At 39.8% G+C, this 25,724-nt stretch overlaps 1 protein-coding gene across 1 annotated transcript in view; it reads left to right on the top strand.

Annotated features, from left to right (window-relative positions):
- LOC126455831 (neutral ceramidase-like) overlaps positions 1 to 25,724 on the top strand; it is a 205,711-nt gene that overhangs the window by 133,090 nt on the left and 46,897 nt on the right. Inside the window, exon 8 of the mRNA XM_050091593.1 lies at positions 4,007 to 4,225. Coding sequence (XP_049947550.1) covers positions 4,007 to 4,225 — 219 coding nt within the window. The remainder of the gene's footprint in view (positions 1 to 4,006; positions 4,226 to 25,724) is intronic.

Here is a 25,724-nt window from a genome sequence, read left to right as displayed (position 1 = left end):
AGAAGCTTATACGTCGTACATATTAGTGTGAAAACAATATACAGCAACGAACCAATATTATCAAATGTATTTCATCGACCTTTACTGGTTTCGGAGGTTTTCAGACCATTCCACGGAGGAAGTCAATTAAAGTTACTACATGAAAAAAACAGCGGGACTAATATTTGTTCTAGACACTCGTATATTCTTCCTATTTACAAGTCACAAGCTTGGCTGCCGGAAAGGTAACACAGTACTTAACAATAACATGTGTGTTACACAAGAATTATCGATATATTGTGTCCGATTTTGGATAGTGTTGTATCTACATCATTCAAATGCAATACCGATTTGCCTTTATTTTATATTACATAACGTATATACTGTACATCTCATTTAAACAGGCTATGTCAAATAATGATATTTAACACATTTATGTGATTATTCACATTTGCATTTCTTGGATACATATTTTTTCTTCAGTTGATGGTAAATATAAAATTTAACAGTTATTGTGACATCATTTACAGGATAATAATACCTACTCAAATTACATAACTGCCAGCAGCTGCATATCTTTCCGTTCTATGGATCTATGATATATTGACACAGCCACAGTTTTTATTAAACCACTATGGATGAAACTGGCAGTAATAAAAAAATCACAGTTTGTCACTGAATATATTTGTAATGGGTGTAAGGGCATATACATTATTGGTGCCTGAGGACGGTGTACTGAACAAAATTACATGAGTATTTAAGTCGTTTGCTAACTAATAATTATAGCAATTACAAGTAGTATGTTTTTAGGTTGGTCGGTACCTCCAGGTACATGTGTCAAGAGCAGGCTGTTAATGCTTGTTTTCCTCTGGTCAGATATTGAAGTGAGGACACTTGGACGCAAAACAGTTAGTCTATATTGGCAGGCGTAGTCCACTTAGTGGTACAGTACAACCATGCTGAAACGATTAGGTCATAAGGTTTGTAATGTGTTTGTAGGAAGATTGTTCAATGCGAAGAAAAAACGATCAACACATTGGTCTGGGTACATATTGGGGAACCAGATATAAAAATATCTGTACCTAAATATGTCACACCCTCTGTGGGTGTGTGTGTGTAAGGGGGGGGGGTATAGTATTTGGTTATATCGGTAGTAGTCGCTTTTCTGTAATTTGACACATTAGTTTTGTTTTCTGTACGCATGTTTAATTTTACTGCAGTTTATAGAATTTGCTAAGGCTGTTTTATCACTGAGTTAACAGAGAACATGTATCTCATGTCTCTGCTAAACAGAAACCTAATACAGCTTTATTCCAATTGATGGATGCGATGTAGTTAATTTTATTTTCTAAAACATTAATTATATGTTGATAATTTACGAACTGTTGCATAGAAGAGGATCGAAAGTTTCGATTACTACCACAAGGGTTCGTACCTGCAGACAGACAGTACACGTCATTCGTAAGATGGGTACCACTGTGAATAATATGTGTTGTTGATTCAGGCAGAAGTGAGTCGATCATTTCAGTTCAGAGTCTTTGATCATCACTGAACAAACAATTAGAAAATACATAAGCCACTGGATAAAGCTATTTTAACAAACAGGATATCTCTGCAAAATACTAGCAATGGGCCAAATGCACATGTCAGGTGAAAATTTAGATGCAGCAGGATGGGATAACACTGAACATTTTTTACTTGTATTTATGAAATTCGTCACTTGCTGTTTCCATCTGTGTGTGGATCATTCAAATTTATATTTCCTGAAATAAAAAAGTAATTTTATTGATATTTAAAATGTTGGGTCGTCTTGATATTGACGCTGGATAAATGCTTAAGTCGCTAGATGTAAGGCAACTGCTTTATTGATGCGTTTCAAATACACTCATCTCTGGAGCACCAGGAAAAGGCTAGCAAAATCAAAAATGAAATGATGAAATGACCATATGGCACTGATGGTAGGGATTATCTTTGGGGAATTTCAGCCACTGAATTGCAAATCTTTACAGTTGATGCCAAATTGAGTGACCAGCTTGTCGATGCTGATGAAATGATGGTGAGGACAACGCAACACCCAGTCCCTGAGCAGAGAAAATCTCTGAACCAGCCAGTAATCAAACGTAGGCCCGCTGCATGGCAGTGAGATGTGCTGAACACTCAGAGAAGGGGTGGACACAAAAATCAAGAATTTGCACAATGATGGCAGCTAAGAGAGAAACAAGAAAATACAATGAACAGTGCATGATAAACACACCAAGTCGGGGATAAGAACTTCAAACAGGCAATATGGGGTTATGTGAATTTGACACATCCCAAAATGTAGGTGAATGCCCAAGGCGTAACGTAATGCCTAAGAGAACGAAGTGCCCAGCAGGTGGCGCTAGTGATAGCATGTTATATCGAAGAACACACGATAAAAGTATAATTAAAATACAGGGAAGACGGAAAAGAATCCTCGTACGTATGATGAATCACAGCAACACAAATAAAATTTAAAAAACGTATAAAAATGATATTGCTCATATAATAATGCTAAAGCTGCACAGTATATGTAACTTAAAGTAGGGATAGGGGGGAGAAGGGAGGGAGGCGAAATATCAGTGGAGCATGCTAAACTTTTCTCATTGCCGAGAGATAACAAACAAGCAAAAAGTATTTAAGTATGTTTTATATCATACAATAACAGTAAGACTAAAATGTGACATCATCAGAATTAGTAACTAATGAGTTTTATAACTTTCATGCTGTTTTGTTTATTCCTGTCTTATCATGTTTTGTTGTATGCTTGTTTAATTTATCATGCACTTTATAGTGTCACCATTAGGGGCCTACTGATTCTTGTGGATGCATAGAGTTTGTTTAGTGTTTTCTGTCATTAAGGTGTGTCATTGTTATTTGGCAGCTATCGCCTATGGTCTCTCTGCCTATCCATTTTTTTGCATAATGTAATATGCAAGCTACGTCCATGTACTTCTCTCCAAGGTACATTAGAAGACTAATCTGTTGGCTGAGCCCTTCGTCCTTCATGCTGTATTTAAATTTTAAAAAAAATTGTAGTAGTTTTTAAGCCTTCTACTTCCTTACAGGCACCTATGCCAAACATACACTCTCACTTCAACGTAATTCTGATGAGAGGGCATTTTAGTCTTACTGTTATTGCATGTTTTGTATACTACATGATTTTGGTTTTAGATATGTTTATACTTTTTTACTTTTCCTTTATTATTTCTGTAATCAAATGCATTTGTTCCCTTCATTCGTGTTTCTCACCCTCCTGTCCCCCCCCCCCCCCCACCCCACCCCTCATGATTCCTACTTTACGTTGCATATACTCTTTTTGTTTTAGCTATATTACATTGAGCTATGTCTTTTTAGTATACTTTTTTCCTGTGGTTCATATGTGCGGCCATTCTATTACTTGTTCCCTATATTTTAAAATACATTTTTCTTATGAATTCTACGGTATAATACCACTAGCTTCACCTACTGGATACTCTGGTATCTTAGGTGCTATGTCATGCCTTGTGCACTCAGTTACGTTTTGGAATGTGCCATATGCATATGACTCCACATTGCCTGCAGAAAGTCCTTTTCGGTGACTTGGTATGTCTCTTTCATGCACTCTTCATTGTATTTTGTTTGTCTTTTAGCTACCATTACTGGGCTACTCTTGACATTTGTAACCTTTTTCAGATATTCTGTAGATGAGTTTATTGGGAATGCATCAATAAAGCAGTTGCCTTACATCTAGTGGCCACGAAGTATTTATCCACCGACCATGTCAGCATTGTTCAGCACTTTAAATTTCATAAAATGGAAGCATAGCTCTTGCGTGGCCACATGTCACATCTTGCAATAACATTAGATTCAGCTTTTGCTATAAGCTGTATTAAAAAACAAAGAAAGCTGCTTACTGAGAAGCTGATAGGTTACTGTGTGATTGAGAAAGTGGTGTATGTGCTTACTTTTGAGGTAAACTGGCCCACCTGTGCTCTATCTACAGTGTATGTTTTGCGCAATCTGGCAGATGACATTCCCATTCGAGTGGCAGCCCCAAGTGGTTTCGACGCACCTGGGACGCGTGGGAAACCTCGTGCTGATGTGCGTGCCGGGCGAGTTCACCACCATGTCTGGACGGCGCATGCGCGATGTCGTGCGGCAGGTGTTCGGCCAGGACACGACGCCGGTGCTCGCCGGACTGTGCAACACGTACAGCAACTACGTCACCACTCCAGAGGAGTACCAGGTGGGTTCGCACAACACGTACTGACCGCTAGTCGTCGGAGAGTTGTCTGCTGCTACTACCGGTGCGCGTCGTCTCATTACTGATATTTTGTCCTCTGGCGGTGCTTAACATCAGGCACGAGAGCAGTGCCATTCTGCGGCCGCTGTGATGTAGAGTCCCACCAAGAGTGCAAGGGAAGCCAAATCTGACCAGAAAAGACTGTGAATTAACAGAGGTACATTAGTTCTCATATCTCACGTGCTGTCACTTTACACTTATGAAAGAAGCCTTTACCTTGTTGAGCAATTATAAATGCATGTTGTTGTCAGAGTATCTTGTATACTGTGTCATTTTGTTTATGCAACATCATAAAGAAATGACTGCTACTGAACAGATATCTATGAAAAATAAAATAATCGTTGGCACTGTTCGTTATGAGAACCCATTTGGAATTTTCGGCAGCCTACTGCAAATCTTCTTATTTGATGCCACTTCGGACGACTTGCGTGCCGATGCTAATTAATAATGATGACAACACAACATTCAGTCCACCACATGAAAGAAGTCTTCACTCTGGCCGGAAATCGAATCCAGGACTCCCTGATCCAGATGCAGCAACCTTACCAAGGTTTTTCTTTCTTTCTTCATTTTGATCGTTAATATTCTCGGCATTTGGTCTGGGCGGACGTCACATGATATTTGTTCAAACTGATCGTTTAATACTTCACTCAGTTTCTTTTTGCTACAGAGGGTAGGAAGCCCTCTGACAGGTCACGCCAAGCTACAGTGCCGGCACTACTAGACCCTGAGCCGCAGGTGCATGTCTATCACTACATGGTTCCTGCAGCAACAGTGTGCTTGGTCCACACAGCTTCCGCCTACACATCTAACACTTCTTCAACTATCAAGTTCTTTGTTGCTGTTTCGGTATGGTATTGTATGATCTTAAAAGGGTAGCGAGCGGGCACTGAAGCAATTATGCATGTCTGAAGGCTACCGATTTTTGCCGATCTCTGGAACTTGGACACGGGAGTGGCACTGTTTGTCTAAAGTACTTCAAAGTATTTGAAAGAAATGTAAAACAAGTCTTATACATGTCACACCATTTCATCTGACTTTTATCTCTTCTCAGGAAAAGCCTTAGATGAAAGATCTGAAATTTACCTTGAAAAATGTACAGCTGATTTTAGTCCCAAGTGTAAGAGAGCTATTGACACAGCGAAGTTAGTTAATGAAAAACCTGCTTTCAAATTTCAGATGAAGAACATTTGAGAGCTACCCATTTGGGTATTTTGGAGGTGAAGGATAGCGGTTCCTTTCGCACGTAGGCAATGTTAGCCCTGTTGGTTGGCAATTGCTACAGTCATCCATCGGAAATGAATGTGGCTACAGCAAAACACACGTCAAGCGTGTAAATTTCTGTATGATTCCAACAAAATACAACAGTTACAGATCCACGCCCTCATCCAGTGGCACGGCCCGGCGTCAACCGATAACATGTTCTGCAGCCTTGCTCATGTGTTGATCTCGCAGCCCGTGAAGCAGTTTCATGTCTTGGCAGGGCTGTATCAGATGTGGTAACCTCTCGTTCCTGTCACGTTGCTGGTGGAGCAGATGTGTGCCATGCCAAGAAAGGGTTTGTTGGACGCTGGTAGTAGACGACGATTCGAAGCCCGGTTGTGTGGACATCCCAGCCTTGCTGGACGGATATTTTATGTAAGACAAGGCAGGTCTTGTTGGGGTTGCCAGTTCATAAAACAAGGTGTTGACTGAATTTTTAGGGAAAATATGCAAATAACCAGGAGAAAGGTCAAAATTACAGGGTAAATAACGAAAAATTTTCACTCCCGAATTTATCCAGTAATTATTGCGTTGCAAAAGCAGTAGTGGAACATGATGAAGCGCAACTCATCCGGAAAGCATTCCTAGTCTCCTCCGACTTATTAATTCCACCGTTATTCCTACACACCAGCTCCTTCCAAATATCAGTCCCCATTCCCAAATGCGACAGGGTTGTCCTAATTCCACAGTTTTTTCTTTCGGCTAGTGAAGGTCTTCCTTTGAGAGTAAGTAATTGTCACAGAAGATGGATTCATAGCAAGCTGCGTAAAGTCATTCATAAAACACGAATCCTGTAAATGTGTAAATGTACATCTATACTCGATGTTAACCGATTTCTGTTCTTCAGAAACGCTTTCCTTGCCATTGCCAGTCTACATTTTATATCCTCTCTACTTTGACCATCATCAGTTATTTTGCTCCCCAAATAGCAAAACTCCGTCACTACTTTAAGTGTCTCATTTCCTAATCTAATTCCCTCAGCATCACCCGATTTACTTCGACTACATTCCATTATCCTCGTTTTGCTTTTGTTGATGTGCATCTTATACCCACCTTTCCAGACACTGTCCATTCCGTTCAACTGCTCTTCCAAGTCCTTTGCTGTCTCTGACAGAATTACAATGTCATCGGCAAACCTCAAAGTTTTTATTTCTTCTCCATGGATTTTAATACCTACTCTGAACTTTTCTTTTGTTTCCTTTATTGCTTGCTCAATATGCAGATTGAATAACATCGGGGATAGGCTACAACCCTGTCTCACTCCCTTCCCAACCACTGCTTCCCTTTCATATCCCTCGACTCGTATGACTGCCATCTGCTTTCTGTACAAATTGTAAATAGCCTTTCGCTCGCTGTATTTTACCCCTGCCACCCTCAGAATTTTAAAGAGAGTATTCCAGTCAACATTGTCAAAAGTTTTCTCTAACTCTACAAATGCTAGAAACGTAGGTTTGCCATTCTTTAATCTAGCTTCTAAGATACGTCGTAGAGTCAGTATTGCCTCACGTGTTCCAATATTTCTACGGAATCCGAACTGATCTTCCTCGTGGTCGGCTTTTACCAGTTTTTCCATCCGTCTGAAAAGAATTCGCATTAGTATTTTGCACCCTTGACTTATTAAACTGATTTTTCGGTAATTTTCACATCTGTCAGCACCTGTTTTCTTTGGGATTGGAATTATTATATTCTTCTTGAAGTCTGAGGGTATTTCGCCTGTTTCATACATCTTGCTCACCAGATGGTAGAGTTTTGTCAGGACTAGCTCTCCCAAGGCCGCCAGTAGTTCTAATGGAATGTTGTCTACTCCCAGGGCTTTGTTTCGTCTCAGGTCTTTCAGTGCTGTGTCAAACTCTTCACGCAGTATCGTATCTCCCATTTCATCTTCATCTACATTCTCTTCCATTTCCATAATATTGTCCTCCAGTACATCGCCCTTGTATCGACCCTCTATATATTCCTTCCACCTTTCTACTTTCCCTTCTTTGGTTAGAACTGGGTTTCCATCTGAGCTCTTGATATTCATACAAGTGGTTCTCCTTTCCCCAAAGGTGTCTGTAATTTTCCTGTAGGCAGTATCTGTCTTACCCCTAGTGAGATAAGCCTCTACATCCTTACATTTGTCCTCTAGCCATCCCTGCTTAGCCATTTTGCATCTACTGTCGATCTCATTTTTGAGACGTTTGTATTCCTTTCGCCTGCTTCAATTTCTTTTTTTTTTACATTTTCTCCTTTCATCAATTAAATTCAATATTTCTTCTTTTACCCTAGGATTTCTACTAACCCTCGTCTTTTTACCTACTAGATCTTCTTCTGCCTTCACTACTTCATCTCTCAAAGCTACCCATTCTTCTTCTACTGTATTTCTTTCCCCCATTCCTGTCAATCGTTCCCTTATGCTCTCCCTGAAACTCTGCATAACCTCTGGTTCTTTCTGTTTATCCAGGTCCCATTTCCTTAAATTCCCACCTTTTTGCAGTTTATTCAGTTTTAATCTACAGTTCATAACCAATAGATTGTGGTCAGAGTCGACATCTGCCCCTGGAAATGTCTTGCAATTTAAAACCTGGTTCCTAAATCTCTGTCTTACCATTATATAATCTATCTGAAACCTGTCAGTATCTCCAGGCTTCTTCCATGATTGTTGGACCAAGTGTTAGCTATGATTAAGTTGTGCTCTGTGCAAAATTTTGTCAGGCGGCTTCCTCTTTTATTTCTTAGCCCCAATCCATATTCACCTACTACGTTTCCTTCTCTCCCTTTTCCTACTACTGAATTCCAGTCACCCATGACTATTAAATTTTCGTCTCCCTTCACTATCTGAATAATTTCTTTTATTTCATCATACATTTCTTCAATTTCTTCGTCATCTGCAGAGCTAGTTGGCATATAAACTTGTACTACTGTAGTAGGCGTCGGCTTCGTGTCTATCTTGGCCACAATAATGCGTTCACTATGCTGTTTGTAGTAGCTCACCCGCACTCCTATGTTTTTAATCATTATTAAACCGACTCCTGCATTACCACTATTTGATTTTGTATTTAAAACCCTGTATTCGCCTGACCAAATGTCTTGTTCCTCCTGCCAACGAAATTCACTAATTCCTACAATATCTAACTTTAACCTATCCAGAAAATAATATTTATGAATAACGGTGTCTGACTGTTGACTAGCAATAAGAAGACGGCAAAGCTTTCACAAGAAGGGGTAAGACTACTAGGTCGTATTACAATTAGACCACTGAATACGTAGTATAAACAGTAAACTCCACGCTACACGAACTTACAACATGGTAAGGTGTACCTCGTAGGCACATACAGCCCATGTTTTTCAGTAGCGATCGTCTATCACCACATAATAAGCTGATGGCGTAATTCCTTTTCACGAATGTTATGAATTGCAAAACCGTCATGTCCACCATCAGATTATCTTGGACCATTGTGTCAGCAACGAGCTAAATGGTTAAAATCACTTATCAAAAAATAAATGGTAAGTGTCCGTTGTGATTCATTAAACAAAGTTCAGAGAATATTCAATATATTCAATAAATACTTAAGCTCTTGGGGCCAAGTTTAGAAACTCTCACATGGATGCAGTTATACGTGGTACGTTTGATAAATCAGAAAATGTGGTGTGGGATAATGAATTTCCATTGTTAAACTAAATCGAAATCTCATATAACTGACAGGGAAGTTACATCAACAATTGACCTCTGGTGGCTGTGAATATACATGCGATATGGTCTATCTTTAAATCTCTTCTGTGCAGTATCTTAGAAGCACTTAAAATCACATTAAAAAAATTAAGATACTTCACTACATGAGGTGCCTTTAAAAATTTCAGCTTTGGTGGCCGTGAATACATATTCGAAATGGTCTACCTTCAAAACCCTTCTGTGCAATACCTTCGAAGCACGTCGCAAAATTAAGACACCTCATTACATAAGCTGCCTGTAAGGGGTGACGGAAGTAAATATTGATCAAATTCAGGTTTTTTTCAAAAAATGGCTCTGAGCACTATGGGACTCAACTGCTGAGGTCATAAGTCCCCTAGAACTTAGAACTACTTAAACCTAACTAACCTAAGGACAACACACACATCCATGCCCGAGGCAGGATTCGAACCGGCGACCGTAGCCAGGTTTTTATTCTCCATACTACAATGTAGTAGACAAATGGGGTATGCTGCAATGAATAAAGCATGCAGTGAAGTTTTTATTGGTAGTTTTATTGGAAAATATTAATATTTTCACTGTGTAATTGGAGTTTTCCTGAGGCAGTTGTGAAAGGAGGTAGATTTACGGTTGTCACTGTAACTCCGCTTGTGATTATCTGAAATATGAAATATATCATCCTGATCCTTAGAGATGTAATTTTAGTGCATGTAAGGTTTCGAAAACACCAATTTTTTTGCGAAATTATAGGTATTTGAAGAAATAGTCAATTTGGACCCCTCTTTCTTGGCTGAAAAAAAATGCTAAATATAAACTTAAAAAAATCGTTAATGATGAACTGAAGCGATTTCGGTTTGCTTCAAGGAAGACCAAAAATCATTAAAAACCGATGAAAATTGTAGCATGGGCGACGTCAATCATGCCGGAAAACATGATTTTGAGAAAAACGCATTTAAAAATTGTTCAAATGGCTCTGAGCACTATGGGACTTACCATCTTAGGTCATCAGTCCCCTAGATTTAGAACTACTTAAACCTAACTAACCAATGGACATTACACACATACATGTCCGAGGCAGAATTCGAACCTGCGACCGCAGCAGCAGCGCGATTCCGGACTGGAACGCCTAGAACCGCTCGGCCACAACGGCCGGCACGCACTTGAAGTGTGAAAAGTATTTATCATATCAAACAAGGGACAAAGCTTGAAACTTACGGTATATCTTCGATGCCTGGTCCATAATAACTATCGCCCCGACTAGCGGATGGCCGGTGTCTGCTACTTTTACTTGATAAGCCCTTATTTTCGACCTAAGAGCTTTTCTCGCAATTGAGCGCAACGACACTGGCGTCTCTATCTTCACAGAAGCGGCGCATATCATCGCCTATTTGGTTTTGACGGTATTTGCCACGTGCGTTAATGCAGGATGGCCTACACTGAATCACTGAATAGACATACGACCAAATTTGAAGCAATGTTGACAACTTTGCTTCGGCTGGATGTTATTTTTAAACCAGCCAAACAACGCTCCAGCAAGTCAGGGTTACTCAAATCGGTATAAACAGGGGTGAAGGCATCGATAACGATTTGTGGAAACAGCGTTTTGTTTTTATAACTTTCCAATGCACCACGTTTGTTTCAATTTCAAACTGTTACAGAAACGTTACTTTTTGGAGTTTGCGCATAATACAGGGTGTTTCAAAAAGAATATACGTAGTACAAAGTATTATCTTGTCCAAACTATCGATCACTGCGCCTCGCCTCGGCTGTTGGAGAAACGAATACGTAGTCTAGTTTATATTAATAGCCACTAGATGTCAGTTGTCTTCTGGAATGAGATTTTCACTCTGCAGCGGAGTGTGCGCTGATATGAAACTTCCTGGCAGATTAAAACTGTGTGCCCGACCGAGACTCGAACTCGGGACCTTTGCCTTTCGCGGGCAAGTGCTGGCAGAAGTAAAGCTGTGAGTACCGGGCGTGAGTCGTGCTTTGGTAGAGCACTTGCCCGCGAAAGGCAAAGGTCCCGAGTTCGAGTCTCGGTCGGGCACACAGTTTTAATTTACCAGGAAGTTTCAGTTGTCTTCTGTTTTGCTTGGTAACCGTCATATGTTTAAAATGGCTATTGCGCGGCAGAAATCATTTTGATTTCTCGAATTTACCAAGTGCGATTCCATGATTGCAGTGCAAAGACGTTTCAGACTGAGGTACCAAACTGATCCTCCGAATGGGTGGAACATTCACAGACGGTATCGACAGTTTCTAGATACAGGAGGTGTATGTAAAGGAATGAGTCCTGGCCGCCTTCGTGTCCCTGAAAAAATGTTGCACGAATTCAAACTGCTTTCCAACGTAGTCCTTGAAAATCAACTCGTCGTGCCAGTCGGGAGTTACAACTGCCTACAACAACAATTTGGCGTGTTTTGAGACGTCGCTTAGTTATGAAGCCGTACAAGTTGCAGCTGTTACGAGCTCCGCATCCTGATGACGAACGCAAACGCGTGGCGTTTTGTAACAAGATTCTTGACGCTATTGACAATGATATCATTTTCGCACAACGCATCGTGTTCAGTGATGAAGCGACTTTCCATGTTAGTGGTCAGGTAAACAAACACAATGTTCATAAAATGGCTCTGAGCACTATGGGACTCAACTGCTGTGGTCATCAGTCCCCTAGAACTTAGAACTACTTAAACCTAACTAACCTAAGGACAGCACACAACACCCAGCCATCACGATGCAGAGAAAATCTCTGACCCCGCCGGGAATCGAACCCGGGAGCCCGGGCGTGGGAAGCGAGAACGCTACCGCACGACCACGAGATGCGGGCGCAATGTTCATATCTGGGACCTACAGAAATCACATGCAGCCTTTGAACATGTACGAGATTCGCCCAAAGTCAATGTGTTTTGTGCGACATCCCGATCATCAGTCTACAGCCCTGTTCTTCTTTGATGGAAACACGGTCTACGGTCAGCAGTAATCGCGCTATGTTACACAAATGGTTGTTTCCGAGGCTGCACGAAGACAACTTCATTTTTCCACAAGACGGTGCGCCACCTCACTGGAGTCGCCAAGTGCGTCAATATCTGGATGAAACTCTAACCATCGGATTGGTCGTCAAGGAGCTGGCGACTGGGGGAAAATCCACTTCTCCGATTTCCATTTTAAAAATTCTTAGCGGTATATAAGACTTCGCCACATCGTTTTATGAACTTCAGTTTTTCCTTAAAAGCGTTACTTACGTCGTGAAAAAAGAAAAAGTCTACTTTTCGTTTCGCGTGTTTTCTTAGTTTCGTAACGCTTCCCAACCGATTTTGAAGAAAGTATGCGGCTAAAGAATCTGATTTTTGTACACGTGGTAGTGCAACATCTTAGCTTCGTATTGAATCATTTATCTTTCCATATTTCTTAACAGTCATTGTGAAATGATGCTATTTGTCAACGTTGTGCACTTGATTTACAAATCTTGTAGTGAAAAAGTTATGTAGCGGGTAGCTTACTGTTAGATCAGTTTTAGACCATACATTGTTGGGAATGAAATGTAGCTAAAAGTACCAAAAAGTTTTTGAAATGATAATGATACTGATATCTGTCTCTGGTCTCAAGTAATGCGAGCTATTCAGTGGCGTCAGTGCCGCGTCCGCAAGCCACGGAGTTCGCGCGGTTACAGCTTGGTTTAGTGTAGTCGTATAATGCAGGACAGAAAAAAACTAATTACTAGTGATCAGCGCAGACCTAGTGCCGGTCCCTCTTATTTTTTTAATGGTCTCATTCTCTAGATAAATCCAAATGTATAACAATTTTTCCCTAGGCTACTGGACAATCATCTGCTATGCTTTTATAATTGCCCACACGTTGCATCACAAAAGACAAACAATTATTTGTCATCAACATCCTACAATTAGTATGATGTACGTTTCGTATTTCGAACTAAAAGATAACTGAAGCGCAATTCTGTAGTCTCGTTGTCTACTTCGACAGAAAAAATAATGGAGAGTTAATGAAACTACTGTAGATAGGCACAGATGTGCGTTTCATTGTTCTTCATTGTTTTTTTTTTCTTCCTTGGCGGGCTGCGCTGCACTGTCAAGGTAATCCCCACTCTTTGGCTAAATGGCTGGCGGGAGGCCAAATAAATAAATTTAAAAAGATTTCCACCCTTCGACAGCTGACAAGCAAGTCAGTAGAAAACGCAGCTGCAGTCAACAGTTGCTCGCCTTTAGCTGGTCTGTGCTGTCGTGTAGAACAATGTCTTCACTCTTTTATTGGTATTGTTTTGACTCTGCAGTAACTCGTCGAGTTTTGAAGTACAGAAGAACTAGGAGGTTATGGATTCATCCCATGAATAGCGACAGACATTTAGGAGAGTTTTTTCTTTATATGAAGAACTTAAAAACTATCCTTAAAAAGTTTTATTCAAATTACAGAACGAATCATAATACATTTCAGTATGTGATGCAGAACATTCAAGACAAAATTTCTAAACAGAACACAAATTTTCGCAGAAGTATAACAGCAGAAGAAAAATTGTGTATAACGATAAGGTAAGATTCGTTAGTACACACTTTTTGGCTCGCAGTAGAACTTTGTACAGCATTCACTACCTCCAGTTAATTGTAGTCATGCTTTTGTATTTTAAATTTCACAAACGCTTACTCTTACCTCTGAGGGGAAGAGAGTTTATGGGACTCCTGAGAATCATTAGGAAGTAATTAGCTTCGTCATTTTGGGTAATGTCTTGCTGTGCCTTCAACGAAGAATCGCAGAAATACTCCTTCAGAATTTTGTAACTTTTTTCTTCTTTTTTCTTCATGACGCAGCGCTTGGCAGTGGTGATGGTTCATCATGTGGAGCCACTGATGACCTCACAGAATTCTTTTCATTACCTTGTAAGATAGACAGATCGATACGCGAAGAGTTTTGAGATAATGCCCTTTGACTCAGTGGTTCTATTTCCACTGATAAGGAACTGCCACAGCATGACTTTACAATGCATTATCATCTGGTAGGGACACATTTCCGTCCCTCAGTGACACTCATATCTGTCTCCGTTTACAAGTAAATGCGAACTATTCAGTGGCGGCAATGCCGCGATCGCTGGCAAGCTATTGTTGTAAATGCATGTAAATACGGTAGATTAAATAAATGAAATAAAAGTAATTTCGCATGTATCATTATAATAAACGTAATTTTTCCTCACTGATTGTGAAATGTGAGGTAACATCTTAAAATAAAAGACGTGTGCAGTCACACTTGTGATGAAAGCAGAAGGGAGACGTGTGATGCGTGTACTGCAGAAGCTGTAGTGCTGCTCCACAGGCTCGCGCCTGCGGTCCGCTCGCGCCAGCAATATTAAACAGTCGGGATGTCGCCGGCTCGGCTCCGGGAGGCTCACGCCGTGTCGGGGCGACCCGGTCGCCAGTGTGAACACCGCAATTCAAAACCATGTGTTTGATATCGAAGCGGGCGGCGGCCCGGCCAGGCTCGGCTCGGCCCGGCCGGCAGTGTGAACGCAGCCTGAGACAGGCTCGTCCAAACTGTGCCCCTGAGGCGCTAGCGCCCGGGATCGCCCGCGGCCAGCGCCCTGGGCGAATTCGTATGTTGTCGCAGTGGTCGAGCCGTGTGGCTTAGCTGGCTGTGCGGACCGCCGCGCTTCTCGACCTTACACCATTAAAAGACACAACCCACGGGTTTGGATATTTTTCTAGCCGTGGAAAACGTGTTACAGTCAATGGGTTTAAAGTGGGAACGCCTGACCAGTGTAACAACGGATGGAGCCCCTGCGCTACGAGGGATACGCACTGGATTCCTGGGCTATGTGAGGTTAAAAATGGCTGAAGTCGGCTGTTCCTTATTCGCGGCAGTCCATTGTCTGATATACCAGGAAGCACTTTGTGCGAAGATTGTCAACACAAAAAATGTTATCGACACAGTTCTTCGAACGGTTAATTATCTTCGATCGCGTGGACTCACACATCTCCAATTTAAAGAATTTCTGGCTGGTATCGAAGCGGAATACCCGGACATCCCCTACCACACCGAAGTTAGATGGCTGAGCAGAGGAAAGGTGCTTCATTGGTTTTTCTTCTTGAGGGTTGAATTAAATACCTTTTTGAAATGAAAGGAAGTCCAGAAGAATTACTTTGTGATCCTAAGTGGGTGGCGAATTTAGCTTTTTTGAGTGACGTTACTGGTCATTTAAATACTTTGAACATTTCACTCCAAGGCAAAAGTCACTCTGTTGCTGATTTAGTGCAGACGATTCAAGAATTAAAAAAAAAAAACTTATTTTGTGGGAAAAACAGTTGCGCGACAAGAACAGTGGACACTTTCCTGCACTAGACAGTGTTAAAGAAGATTTGGATTTTTCAGATTACGTTCAAATCATTTGCGAATTACAAGAAAAGTTTGAAAACAGATTTTTGGAGATAAGTGAGCTTCAATCGGCCTTATATATATTTGTTCGCCCGTTTTCCCTTCGGGCAGAGGACGTCTCACAAGTGCTTCAACTAGAGCTGATAGACCTGCAGTGCGATATCCGCCTGAAGAACCGCTTTCTTATGTGTTAAACTTTGGATGACTTTTACAGATGTCTTCCACTAGAGAAATATCCCCTTTTGCACAAGGACGCGGGCAAATTTCTCTCAATGTTTGCATCTACGTATATTTGTGAGCGCTTTTTCTCTCTTTTAAAGCTTGCTAAAACTAAGAACCGTTCATTACTTGGCGATAAAAATTTGACTAATTCTTTGAGGTTAGCAGTCTCACGGAATATTGTACCAAACCTAGACAAAATCGTTTCCTCGAAAAAGAAAAACGTGTAAAATGTTAATTGTCTTCTTTAACAATGTTGACTGTAAGAATTAAAGAGCTTTATATCCTTAATTCTATTTTTAATAAGTTTTCAAACTTGGTCAGTTAAAATTATTACGTACAAAACAGCAAACTAAGGATCCAATTTCTAAACTCTTAAAAGGAATACAAAAAGCTGTAGCACGAAGTATATCAAAAAATACTTACTTGTAACTACTAACAGTAAGAATGAGACACTATATCCCTTACATACAACTATTTCTAAAATAGATTATTTTGTTTGCGTTAGATCAGACCGCGGGACAGTCCAGCGCAGAGCAGTGCTGTGCGGTCTCTCTCTCTCTCTCTCTCTCGCTCCTATGTCGACACTAGCGACACACGGTCGCGAACGCGGTGCTGAACTACACTGCCTTGCGTATTCTAATTCAATACAAAAATTCGGAACAGATTCGGGTCACCACGTGTTTTAAAGCAAATACAAGATTGAAAAAAGACCCGCATTCACACGTGCAATTTCAACAGGAATAGCTAGGCGAAATAGTGGCGACCTTTTCAGAACCTAGTTGTACTATGAAGTGCATGCGTACAAAAACAACTACAATGCATGCCACGCTTGCAGTTCATCACTTAACATCAAATTGTGCTGCTCAAAACCTCCCAATCTGCACACAAAACTGATGTCTGAATTATTATTTGTTACTAGTGTGCTGCCCAAATGGGAGGTAACATAAGAAATGGTGGATCCTTTGTGGTTCAAACAGCATGCTGGAGCCAGCCAAACATATGTGTGCTTTGTGCTCCCATTGACCAATTCCTGTAAAAGTATTAAGTGCCATGGTAAGTCATCCTTACATTTCCATGTTTTACGAAGACAGACATCGTAAACAGACAAGTCGACGAGTGGGTCTACTGTCTGCTAGAAACAACTGACAAACACATTGCGTGTTGTAGACCTGAGGTACATGAAAATGTGTTCATAATGAAATAGCTTCCTTTCAGTATTGTGTTACAGAAATTAGTCTTAAATTGCGCAAACGAATCATAAAATTACACAGATGAGCCTTTTCACGTTCATTGTAATAACCTGACACACGTATCTCGTCTTTTCAATTGAAATTTCCTGTTCTGCAGTGGGGAGCGCTGGCCGAATGCGTAATGAACCAGAAGAAGATTTTCAATGGCTTCCGAATTAGTGGGTAAGCGTGCCAGCGTTGCAGCGGTAAAACGCAATTTCTAGTTGGAACGCAGCGAAGCGTTTGGGAACCTCCAGCGGCGCGGAGGAAATAACTGTGTCTGACATGTGCAGTGGCCCATTACGATTGCGCTGCAGAGCAGCACAACTTGGTGGAGTTCATTCAGAATTCAGACGGAAACTCGGCCGCCACCTTTAAGATGTGCCAGATAGCTATTCGTTTCCACTGAACTTGATGGTTCGTGTCGTGTGCTCTAAAAACAAACCTGTACTTTGAGATAAAAACATAAGCTGCTTCTTCACCTTCACACGACATTGCAAATGAATATCACATTAACTAGGTCAAAGCGAGATTCACATTTAAGACAAATCCTTACCCCTCTGACTCGTGAAAAACACCCAGCGCCATTTACGATGATGAATTACTTCTTTCTTTTTTAATGTACTCTATGCACCAAAACTCCGCATGTATTCTCAGCGGCCTCTCTGACTATCCCGTTTCCAAGAAATGCTAGTATGAAAAATGCTCATACCCGGCTTGAATATGTTGAGGAAATTAATAAACACGTTTTATGGTCGTGTATTGTATCCATTTTTGAGAGTTAAAATATCTACACCACGAATCAATCTGGATTGTATAGATTTTTGTTGTATAGTCCGTGTTTTTGACATTAGAGTGTAATGTACGACACTTATGGGTTGACGTAAATGCTTTAACTTAAGAACTTCTTGTCTCTGCCGATGATTAGTAACAATTGAGACTGGTAATGATACTAGGGATTTTCATAGCAGTTTGAAACGTCCCCTTTGAACAATTATACATGACTGTGCTTAAACTGACACACAATATTTTTAGCGCAACGCAACTTGACTTTCAAAAATCCCTACAAAAGAATGGCCCTGACTAACATTAAACTATACCTTTCACAAATCACTAAATCACTTACCTCACAATAATCTTCGTTTCTCCCACTACTGCAATACAGCAAGCGCCACTACTGCCAGCTAAATAAAAGATTCTAACTACTGAAGGCACTAACTACTGATAGGGATAGTTAGCAAATGAAAGATATTAATAGAGAACAAACAATGTATTTACCTTGATATCATCATATATAAATATAGCAGTTCATGACAAATTACAAAACTCCGCCATCTCTCTCCCCACATCCACCACTGCTGGCGGCTCACCTCCAACTGCCCAACGCTACGCGCTGTTCACATCCAGCTGCCGCTGCCCAACACTACAATAGCAGACAACAATGCAAAGCAGCCACAGACTGCACACAGCACAGCCAGTGATTTTCATACAGAAGTGGCGTTACCAATAAAAAAACCTAAACAGCCTACTTACATAGCCCCCATGCTCCCCACAAAAAATTTTACAAATTGTATTGGGCAGTGGCCAATACAGATTTGAAAAAAATTTTTCATAATTACAATAACAAAGAAATCAAATGCACACACTTATTGATACAATGTTGGTCAAAAGCTAAAATTTTCTCACAGTCTATAAAGACAGTCCTCATCATTCGTCACAGTAAAATTGCAGTGTTTTTCTCAAAGTCTGAGCAGTAAAGGAAAATGCACACAGAAGTAGTGGATTTCCATGCAATCTTGAAGAAGTAGTGTTGTCCTTCCAATGGAACGACAGTGCTGACTCTTGACATACATACAGGGAATGGGCCACAACAGAGCAAACCCACAGAAGAGTCAGTCGAAATTTTGAAGAGTATTGGTAGGTAGGCCATCACAGAACAGACCCACTGTAGTCCTGGTAGAGATTACGGTATTGGTGGGCCACCAGTGGTGCAGACCCACTGCAGTCCTTGTAGAAATAATGGTATTGATGGATCATCAAAGATGTAGACCCACTGTAGTCCTTGTAGAGATAATGGTACTGGTGGGTCATCAAAGATGCAGACCCACTGTAGTCCTTGTAGAGATAGCCAGCAGCCATCTGTTGTGACTGTGCAGGTGCACAATCACCATTGAAGAGTCTTGCGGATAATATAGCAAGTCCATAAACCACCACTTGTGCACTCACAAAGTTTTTGGAATTGTCCTTAGAACCAGCAATGCTGTTATCCAGTCCCTTGCTGAATCATTAACACACGTGCAAACACTAACAGTCCCTACTTCTCACATATTGTCCATATACTATGACCAACAGAAACGTGTGCAGTGAAATGTAACTTAATTTGAAGAACTGGTAACAATTACAATTTGGTAACATAAAAATACAATAACAAAGGTACAAAATACATCATTAAATAACATAATAGTACAGATAACATTTGTAGTAATATGGGCTTTACAAAAGAATCGAAATAACATATACATCAGTGTTACATGAATTATGACATGAGTACATACATAAAAGATCAGAGTAACTTTCGAAACATCAACTTCACACATGAGCATTAAACAGAACAGAATTAATAATATCTAACATCTTTACAAAGTAAATAACATTATTAATGCCAATTATATTCGAGGATAACAGTATTCCTCATCATAGTGAATGTAGCTTAATATTAAAAGAAGAGAAAAATTCTATGAAATTACACAGAGACAGGAAGAAAACAAATACACAAGGGTACACAAACACATAGTGGGATAACACCAATAGGAAAGGACAGGGTTCGTTTTCAGTGTAACATGTGGTACTGCAGTCCAACCCAAAACTTCATATATCTTTCCTCTTATTTCATCCTTTGTTTCCACCAAAAAAAATTCTATCTATGCATGCTTTCTGTATTTATATGTTCACACATTTCTTACCCCAACATTTATTTCCAAGAAAATCCTACCTAAACCTGTTTTCTGTACTTTTTTTTCGTATAACTTCTCTATGCATTTCTTCCAATTCATCGAAACTCATTCTCTTAGAGGCTACCCCCTCTTAAGCTAACTTAAATCTACTGAGCTCAGATGCTAAACTAAGGAACGAGGCAGTGCAGCAGCACAAAATAAGTAACACAAACAACAATGACCAAAAAAATGGAAAATTGCAAAGCAAGCTACAGTAAATCTAAATTACCAAGCAATGCAACATTACAACTAATATGAGCCAATGTGCAGCAACAAGAAAAATAAATGAGTAGTAAAATTGGCTTAGCAGAGTAACACAAAGTCAAATTCAGTAACACTATGCCTGGCAAACAGCAGTAACTTATATCTAAACATGACATAGCTCAAGCAGAAAAAATATTACAGTAAAAACAACAATGCAGATAAGGGAAATGTATATTCACATCTTAATATCTATGTAATTAAAGTGGTGCACCACAACAACTGATTGTAAAAAGAAATATTACCATGTACTTGAAAAGAAAATTATGTGTTACTGTTACTAGTTCCATCTTATTGTTCTTTCCTTTCCAAGTGCTCCTTTTTTAAAGAATGTGGATCATAAAATAATTATTTAATAGATCTGTTGACAGAAAGTGTTCACATTAGCAAATGCATTTCATTTTATAAAAGCAATGCTGCAACACAGCTGGAAACCAGATATCAAATGAAATAAGCAACTATGAAAAGCAAAGCATAAAAATATCATTCAGTAGTCATGTGACATTTCATAAGTTAGTAGAAATTCTCTCAACTCTCATAGAAAGACGCTAGTCATAATCAGGTGTGCAGATGTAAAAATATTTCTTGTCATTTTATTAGGCATTTCAGTAAATATCATAAATTACGAGCTCCACAGTATGATTTCAACAAGGAAATGTCAGTAGCATGGACGGTGGCCTCCCCTTTTTTTTTTCTACCTGTGCTGCTGAAAGGCTAATGGCTTTTTTTTTTTTTTTTCGGGCGGCTGTCGCCCAGGTGGGTGCCCGCGATGCATTACGTGCAGGTGGTCACTTAACTTTCTTACAGAAATATTTACGACAGCAGTTTCTGCTACAGTGACAGTCTCACATAAAAATATTTCACAGGTCAAGAATTAGCGTTGCAAATCTGTAGAAACAAAATCCTATAAATATAAGTGTCCAAAAAAAATTTTCGCCGGCATTGTGATACATTCACGCATTTACACACATTTCATAACTCTTAAAGTACGATTCTTGGTTTCCAACATCCTGTTTCACAAGTCAAGAGTCCCTACCCACTATTCATTACTCCTTAACTTATTACACATATACGCATCCATCGACACTCGTCAATATTTCGTCATTATAAATATGAAGCATAATCAAATAACTCATATAGCCTCAGCCTATTAATCATAAACATACCTCAGCAGCATAATACACATCGTCGTCGTAAAAATAACATCATAACACCTCAGTCAAATCACAAAATCGTCGTAGCTTCCTCCAATAATTAAAAAAATTCTCTGCTCATGTCAAAAGTGTCATCTGCCTCAAACGTACTTTAAAAATCATGAATCCATACCAAATACATCATTCAAAGCTCTCATAGTATCACAATGGTTCCGAAAAAATATGAAGAGTTCACACAGTACAGACAAAATATAATTTCGTAAGTGTGAAGTTATCCGACGGTGTAATTACGTAAACATGTGTCACTGACGTAGTAAAAAACATGTTTATCTCTCAGTTAAATGATCAGATAGCTGTGTAATTCTGTGTTAGAGAAATATGGTACCGATGTGTGAAGTTGTATAAGCAAATACCATATTAGCTAGGGCTCCTTGTGCTTGCCAAAGACATGGTACACAAAGTAAGCGTGTACCCCCCTGAGGATTAATGTAATTATACCCTCAGGTGTTACAGATTACAGCAATGGAATGAAATGTATCACGAAAAACTTTCTTTGTAATTCAAAAATCTTTAAAAATAAATGTTTTAAGTACAAAATTCATCACTGAAATGCGTGTCCTGTAGCGCTAAATGTGCATCTTGTTGTAAGATAATCTCTGTGGAAGTGTCGTAGTTATTTTCCTCCGAAAGCTAAGTTCTGCAGAAGCCAATGTACTTACCTCATGATAAACAAAAGTGAAATGCTTTGCGTAGAGATATCTTAGTTATCACGCTTATTGTTGTGATGATGAAAGTACTGTGCTGTAACGTATTGTTGTGCTATGGAAGAGGCTGTCTCCTTGTAGCTATACCACAAAAGTTACTAATAAAACATGTTTTGCTTTCCAGAAGAATTCAGAAAAACTGTGCAGATATAAAACAGATACACCGCAAAAGCAACAATGTAAATTATGTCACACATTAGTAGTGTCGTAATATAACCGTGTAGCTGTCAAAGAAACCAAATACCAAGTCATCTTTAATCTCACAGACAGTACTTCAAATAAAGAATGTCTTTTCAAGTAAACCAAAATGTTGCATGAAAATCTCATTATCAGTACCAGTATGTGTCCTAAGTATGCAAGCCAGATAGTCGTTACGTAATCGTGCAACTAACAAGCAAGAATGTACAACTAACAACACTGTGTCGTCTGTTCATTATAACAATGCATTCGTAATTTCTGTTTAAATAAGTTCTCTTGGTTATTGACTGGATATTTCACTTCAAACATTGTTACATGTTAACAGATTCTAAATCTGACAAAGCATACTAGAAATGTGAAGTGAAAAGTTTTATAGCAAAGACAAAGTTAAAAAGCAGATTATCTTTCAATAAACGGTTTTACATGTGAAATGTGGTCTGCGTTATTTTTCTCTGAGCCAGCTGGCGCAAGCGGCTGCCTGCGGTGCGAGTCATTGTCTGTCCCTTTGTTGGCGCGCGTCGTTATTGGGATTAGGAGACCTAGCTTCTACAAATTCACGTTGTCGAAAGTGCCCTGCTCTGTTTGAATCCCGCCAGTTCTGATGCAATTCGGGTCTGTCGTTACGAGTATATCGTCTGTCGTCATGTCGGTAGGTTCCGTAGTTTCTTCCTTGTCCGTCACGTGGTGGAGAATTTCTCCCTGAATCGTAACTGTGCGTCGAACTGTTGCGTCTGAAGTTATTCTGCCTCCCTTGATAATTGTTTTGGTACCCATATTGTTTGTTTCTATGGTTATCTCTGTCATATTCATTACTACGGAAATGCGATCTTTCTCTGTAACTATTATTCTGCCAATGGTTGTCATACGGGTGGTGTCTGTTTTGGTCACGATTTGTGTTGTGAGAGTAGCCTTGTCGTGTCCATTTATTATTTCTGTCGTCACGGAATTGTGACGGATGTGACCTGTAATTCTTGTGCTCCTGTTCCCGCGTTCCCCGATTGTCAGTGTCAATTTCCAGTTCTTGTAAGAGTCCTTGAAATGCTTCAATGTCGTCTTTGCAGTTTGATTAAGCAAATGCGGATGAGTTCTGAGGGGCTGTATGGGTTTGAAAGATATTGATTCTTATGCAACATGTCTTCAAAATATTTCGTAAGACTGGAAAATTCAGATTGTTCGAAACGTTTCATCATTATGATGCTATGTTTTACTCGGTCTTGTGTGGCTTGAGACCAATATGCTGAGAGGAAGGCATGGTAAAACTCTCCTTCACTGTGGCAATCGTGAATTACCGATCGCATTCTTACAGCTGGTTCATTCTCCAAGTAGCCACACATAAATTCTAATCAGTGTTCTAACGACCAGTTGGGAGGAAAACAATGAGAGAATTGATGGAGCCATGCTTGTGGATGAATGTCGTTGCCAGAATTCTTAAATGTTTTGAATTTACGTGTAGTAATGAACAGCTTATAGTCAAAATCATCATGTCGGTAAGTCGCATGTCGGTCATTGTTACGTCGTGTCGGCGGTTCCATCTCAAAATTCGGAGTACCTTGCCAACTTCTTTCACAATTTCCGAAGTGCCCTGTGTTGTTATTTTGTATCTGTTCCGTATTTCTATGTCCCTCTTCCCGTATTGGGGCGCGAGTGTCCTCTGAAACACGTAATTCTTGTACTACTTGTGCCAGCTGATCTTGCACTTCCCGGATTTCTCTTTTGTACTGTGTATTGATTTGATTTTGTTTGAATTTTCTAATTTGTTCATACTCTTCAGTGTCCGTGAAGGCTACAGGTGTTGTGTCATTCAGATCATCATCTACCTTTGTAGATAAATTAATGAACTGATCCGAAAGTTCGGCTACTTTCTCCGATAGTGTACTTATTTCCTCAGTGTGTTTTTCTGAACCAAGTTTCAGAGTATCTACTGTGTCCTTTAAGTTTTCCTGAGTTTTTGCAAGTTGCGTAACCGAATCGATAGATGCAACTGAGTCAAATTTTGCTTGCAAGGTCTCATGATTTTCATGAACAATAGTTTGCAGTTTTTTTATGGTTGCTTCGTGATTCTGTAATGCATTTTCATGCCGCGAAAAAATAGGTTGAAAATGCTCACAAATTTGTGTTTTTACGTCATTACAGACTTCTTGACATTTCGATTCAATGTGATGTATCTCAGTAGTTAAATCCTCACGTGTTTGTTCAAGAGTTTGCTCCAATGAGTCTAACTTTTGAATATTTTGTTCCATTGCGTCTAACTTTTGAAGCTTTTGCTGTGTTTGTCCCATTTGTTGTATTAATTGTAATAACAATGCATTGGTGTCTGAAACATGTTCCTCAGTGCTTTTCGGCAATGAATTTACACCGGAAACATTCACATTTTGACAAGCAGAAAATGTGTCTTGACTTATTTGAGAAAACGGTGAGGATCCAAAACCTGAATCTATTTGCGAGATCGTGTCGTGTCATTTCGGCTTCCTGAGGCGAGCTATTGGCGACCGATCGATCGATAATGCTTCCCTCTTCACTAATTGTTTCACTGTCCACGCCATTGTTTGCCGCCCGCTCCATTTCCCTATGCACAATTACCAAATTACTACTTTGAACATCAGTTAATTCATTACTCGGTGGCGCTAACACACTGCTTTCATTTTCACTGTCATTTCTCAGTTTACTTTGGAGCCTAGAATTACGTTTTTCACACGCCATTATTGTCACAGTATTTCACACGACAACACAGAAAAACACAATTTGAAGAGCAAAAATAGGGGAACACATTAACATAGCACTGAAAATAATATCTAGTTAATTGCAGCTGCGAAATACTTGCTGCAAATCTACATGCATGCCACAACTGTTTTACTGTACAACAATGAAAGACTGCAACTACAAAGGAGATTCTCTCTACAGTTACGCGCTAGCAATAAACAAAATCTACACTAATTACACAAACTACAAGAAAAAAATCAGAAGATTCCAGTGAGGTATCCTAGGCTAAGGGTCGACATATGAAACGTCCCCTTTGAACAATTATACATGACTGTGCTTAAACTGACACACAATATTTTTAGCGCAACGCAACCTGACTTTCAAAAATCCCTACAAAAGAATGGCCCTGACTAACATTAAACTATACCTTTCACAAATCACTAAATCACTTACCTCACAATAATCTTCGTTTCTCCCACTACTGCAATACAGCAAGCGCCACTACTGCCAGCTAAATAAAAGATTCTAACTACTGAAGGCACTAACTACTGATAGGGATAGTTAGCAAATGAAAGATATTAATAGAGAACAAACAATGTATTTACCTTGATAT

Source organism: Schistocerca serialis, chromosome 2 (assembly GCF_023864345.2).
Source record: "Schistocerca serialis cubense isolate TAMUIC-IGC-003099 chromosome 2, iqSchSeri2.2, whole genome shotgun sequence".
Taxonomy (NCBI): domain Eukaryota; kingdom Metazoa; phylum Arthropoda; class Insecta; order Orthoptera; family Acrididae; genus Schistocerca; species Schistocerca serialis.
The sequence above is the reverse complement of the archived record's forward strand: the minus strand, read 5'-3'. Positions and strand labels throughout refer to the sequence as shown.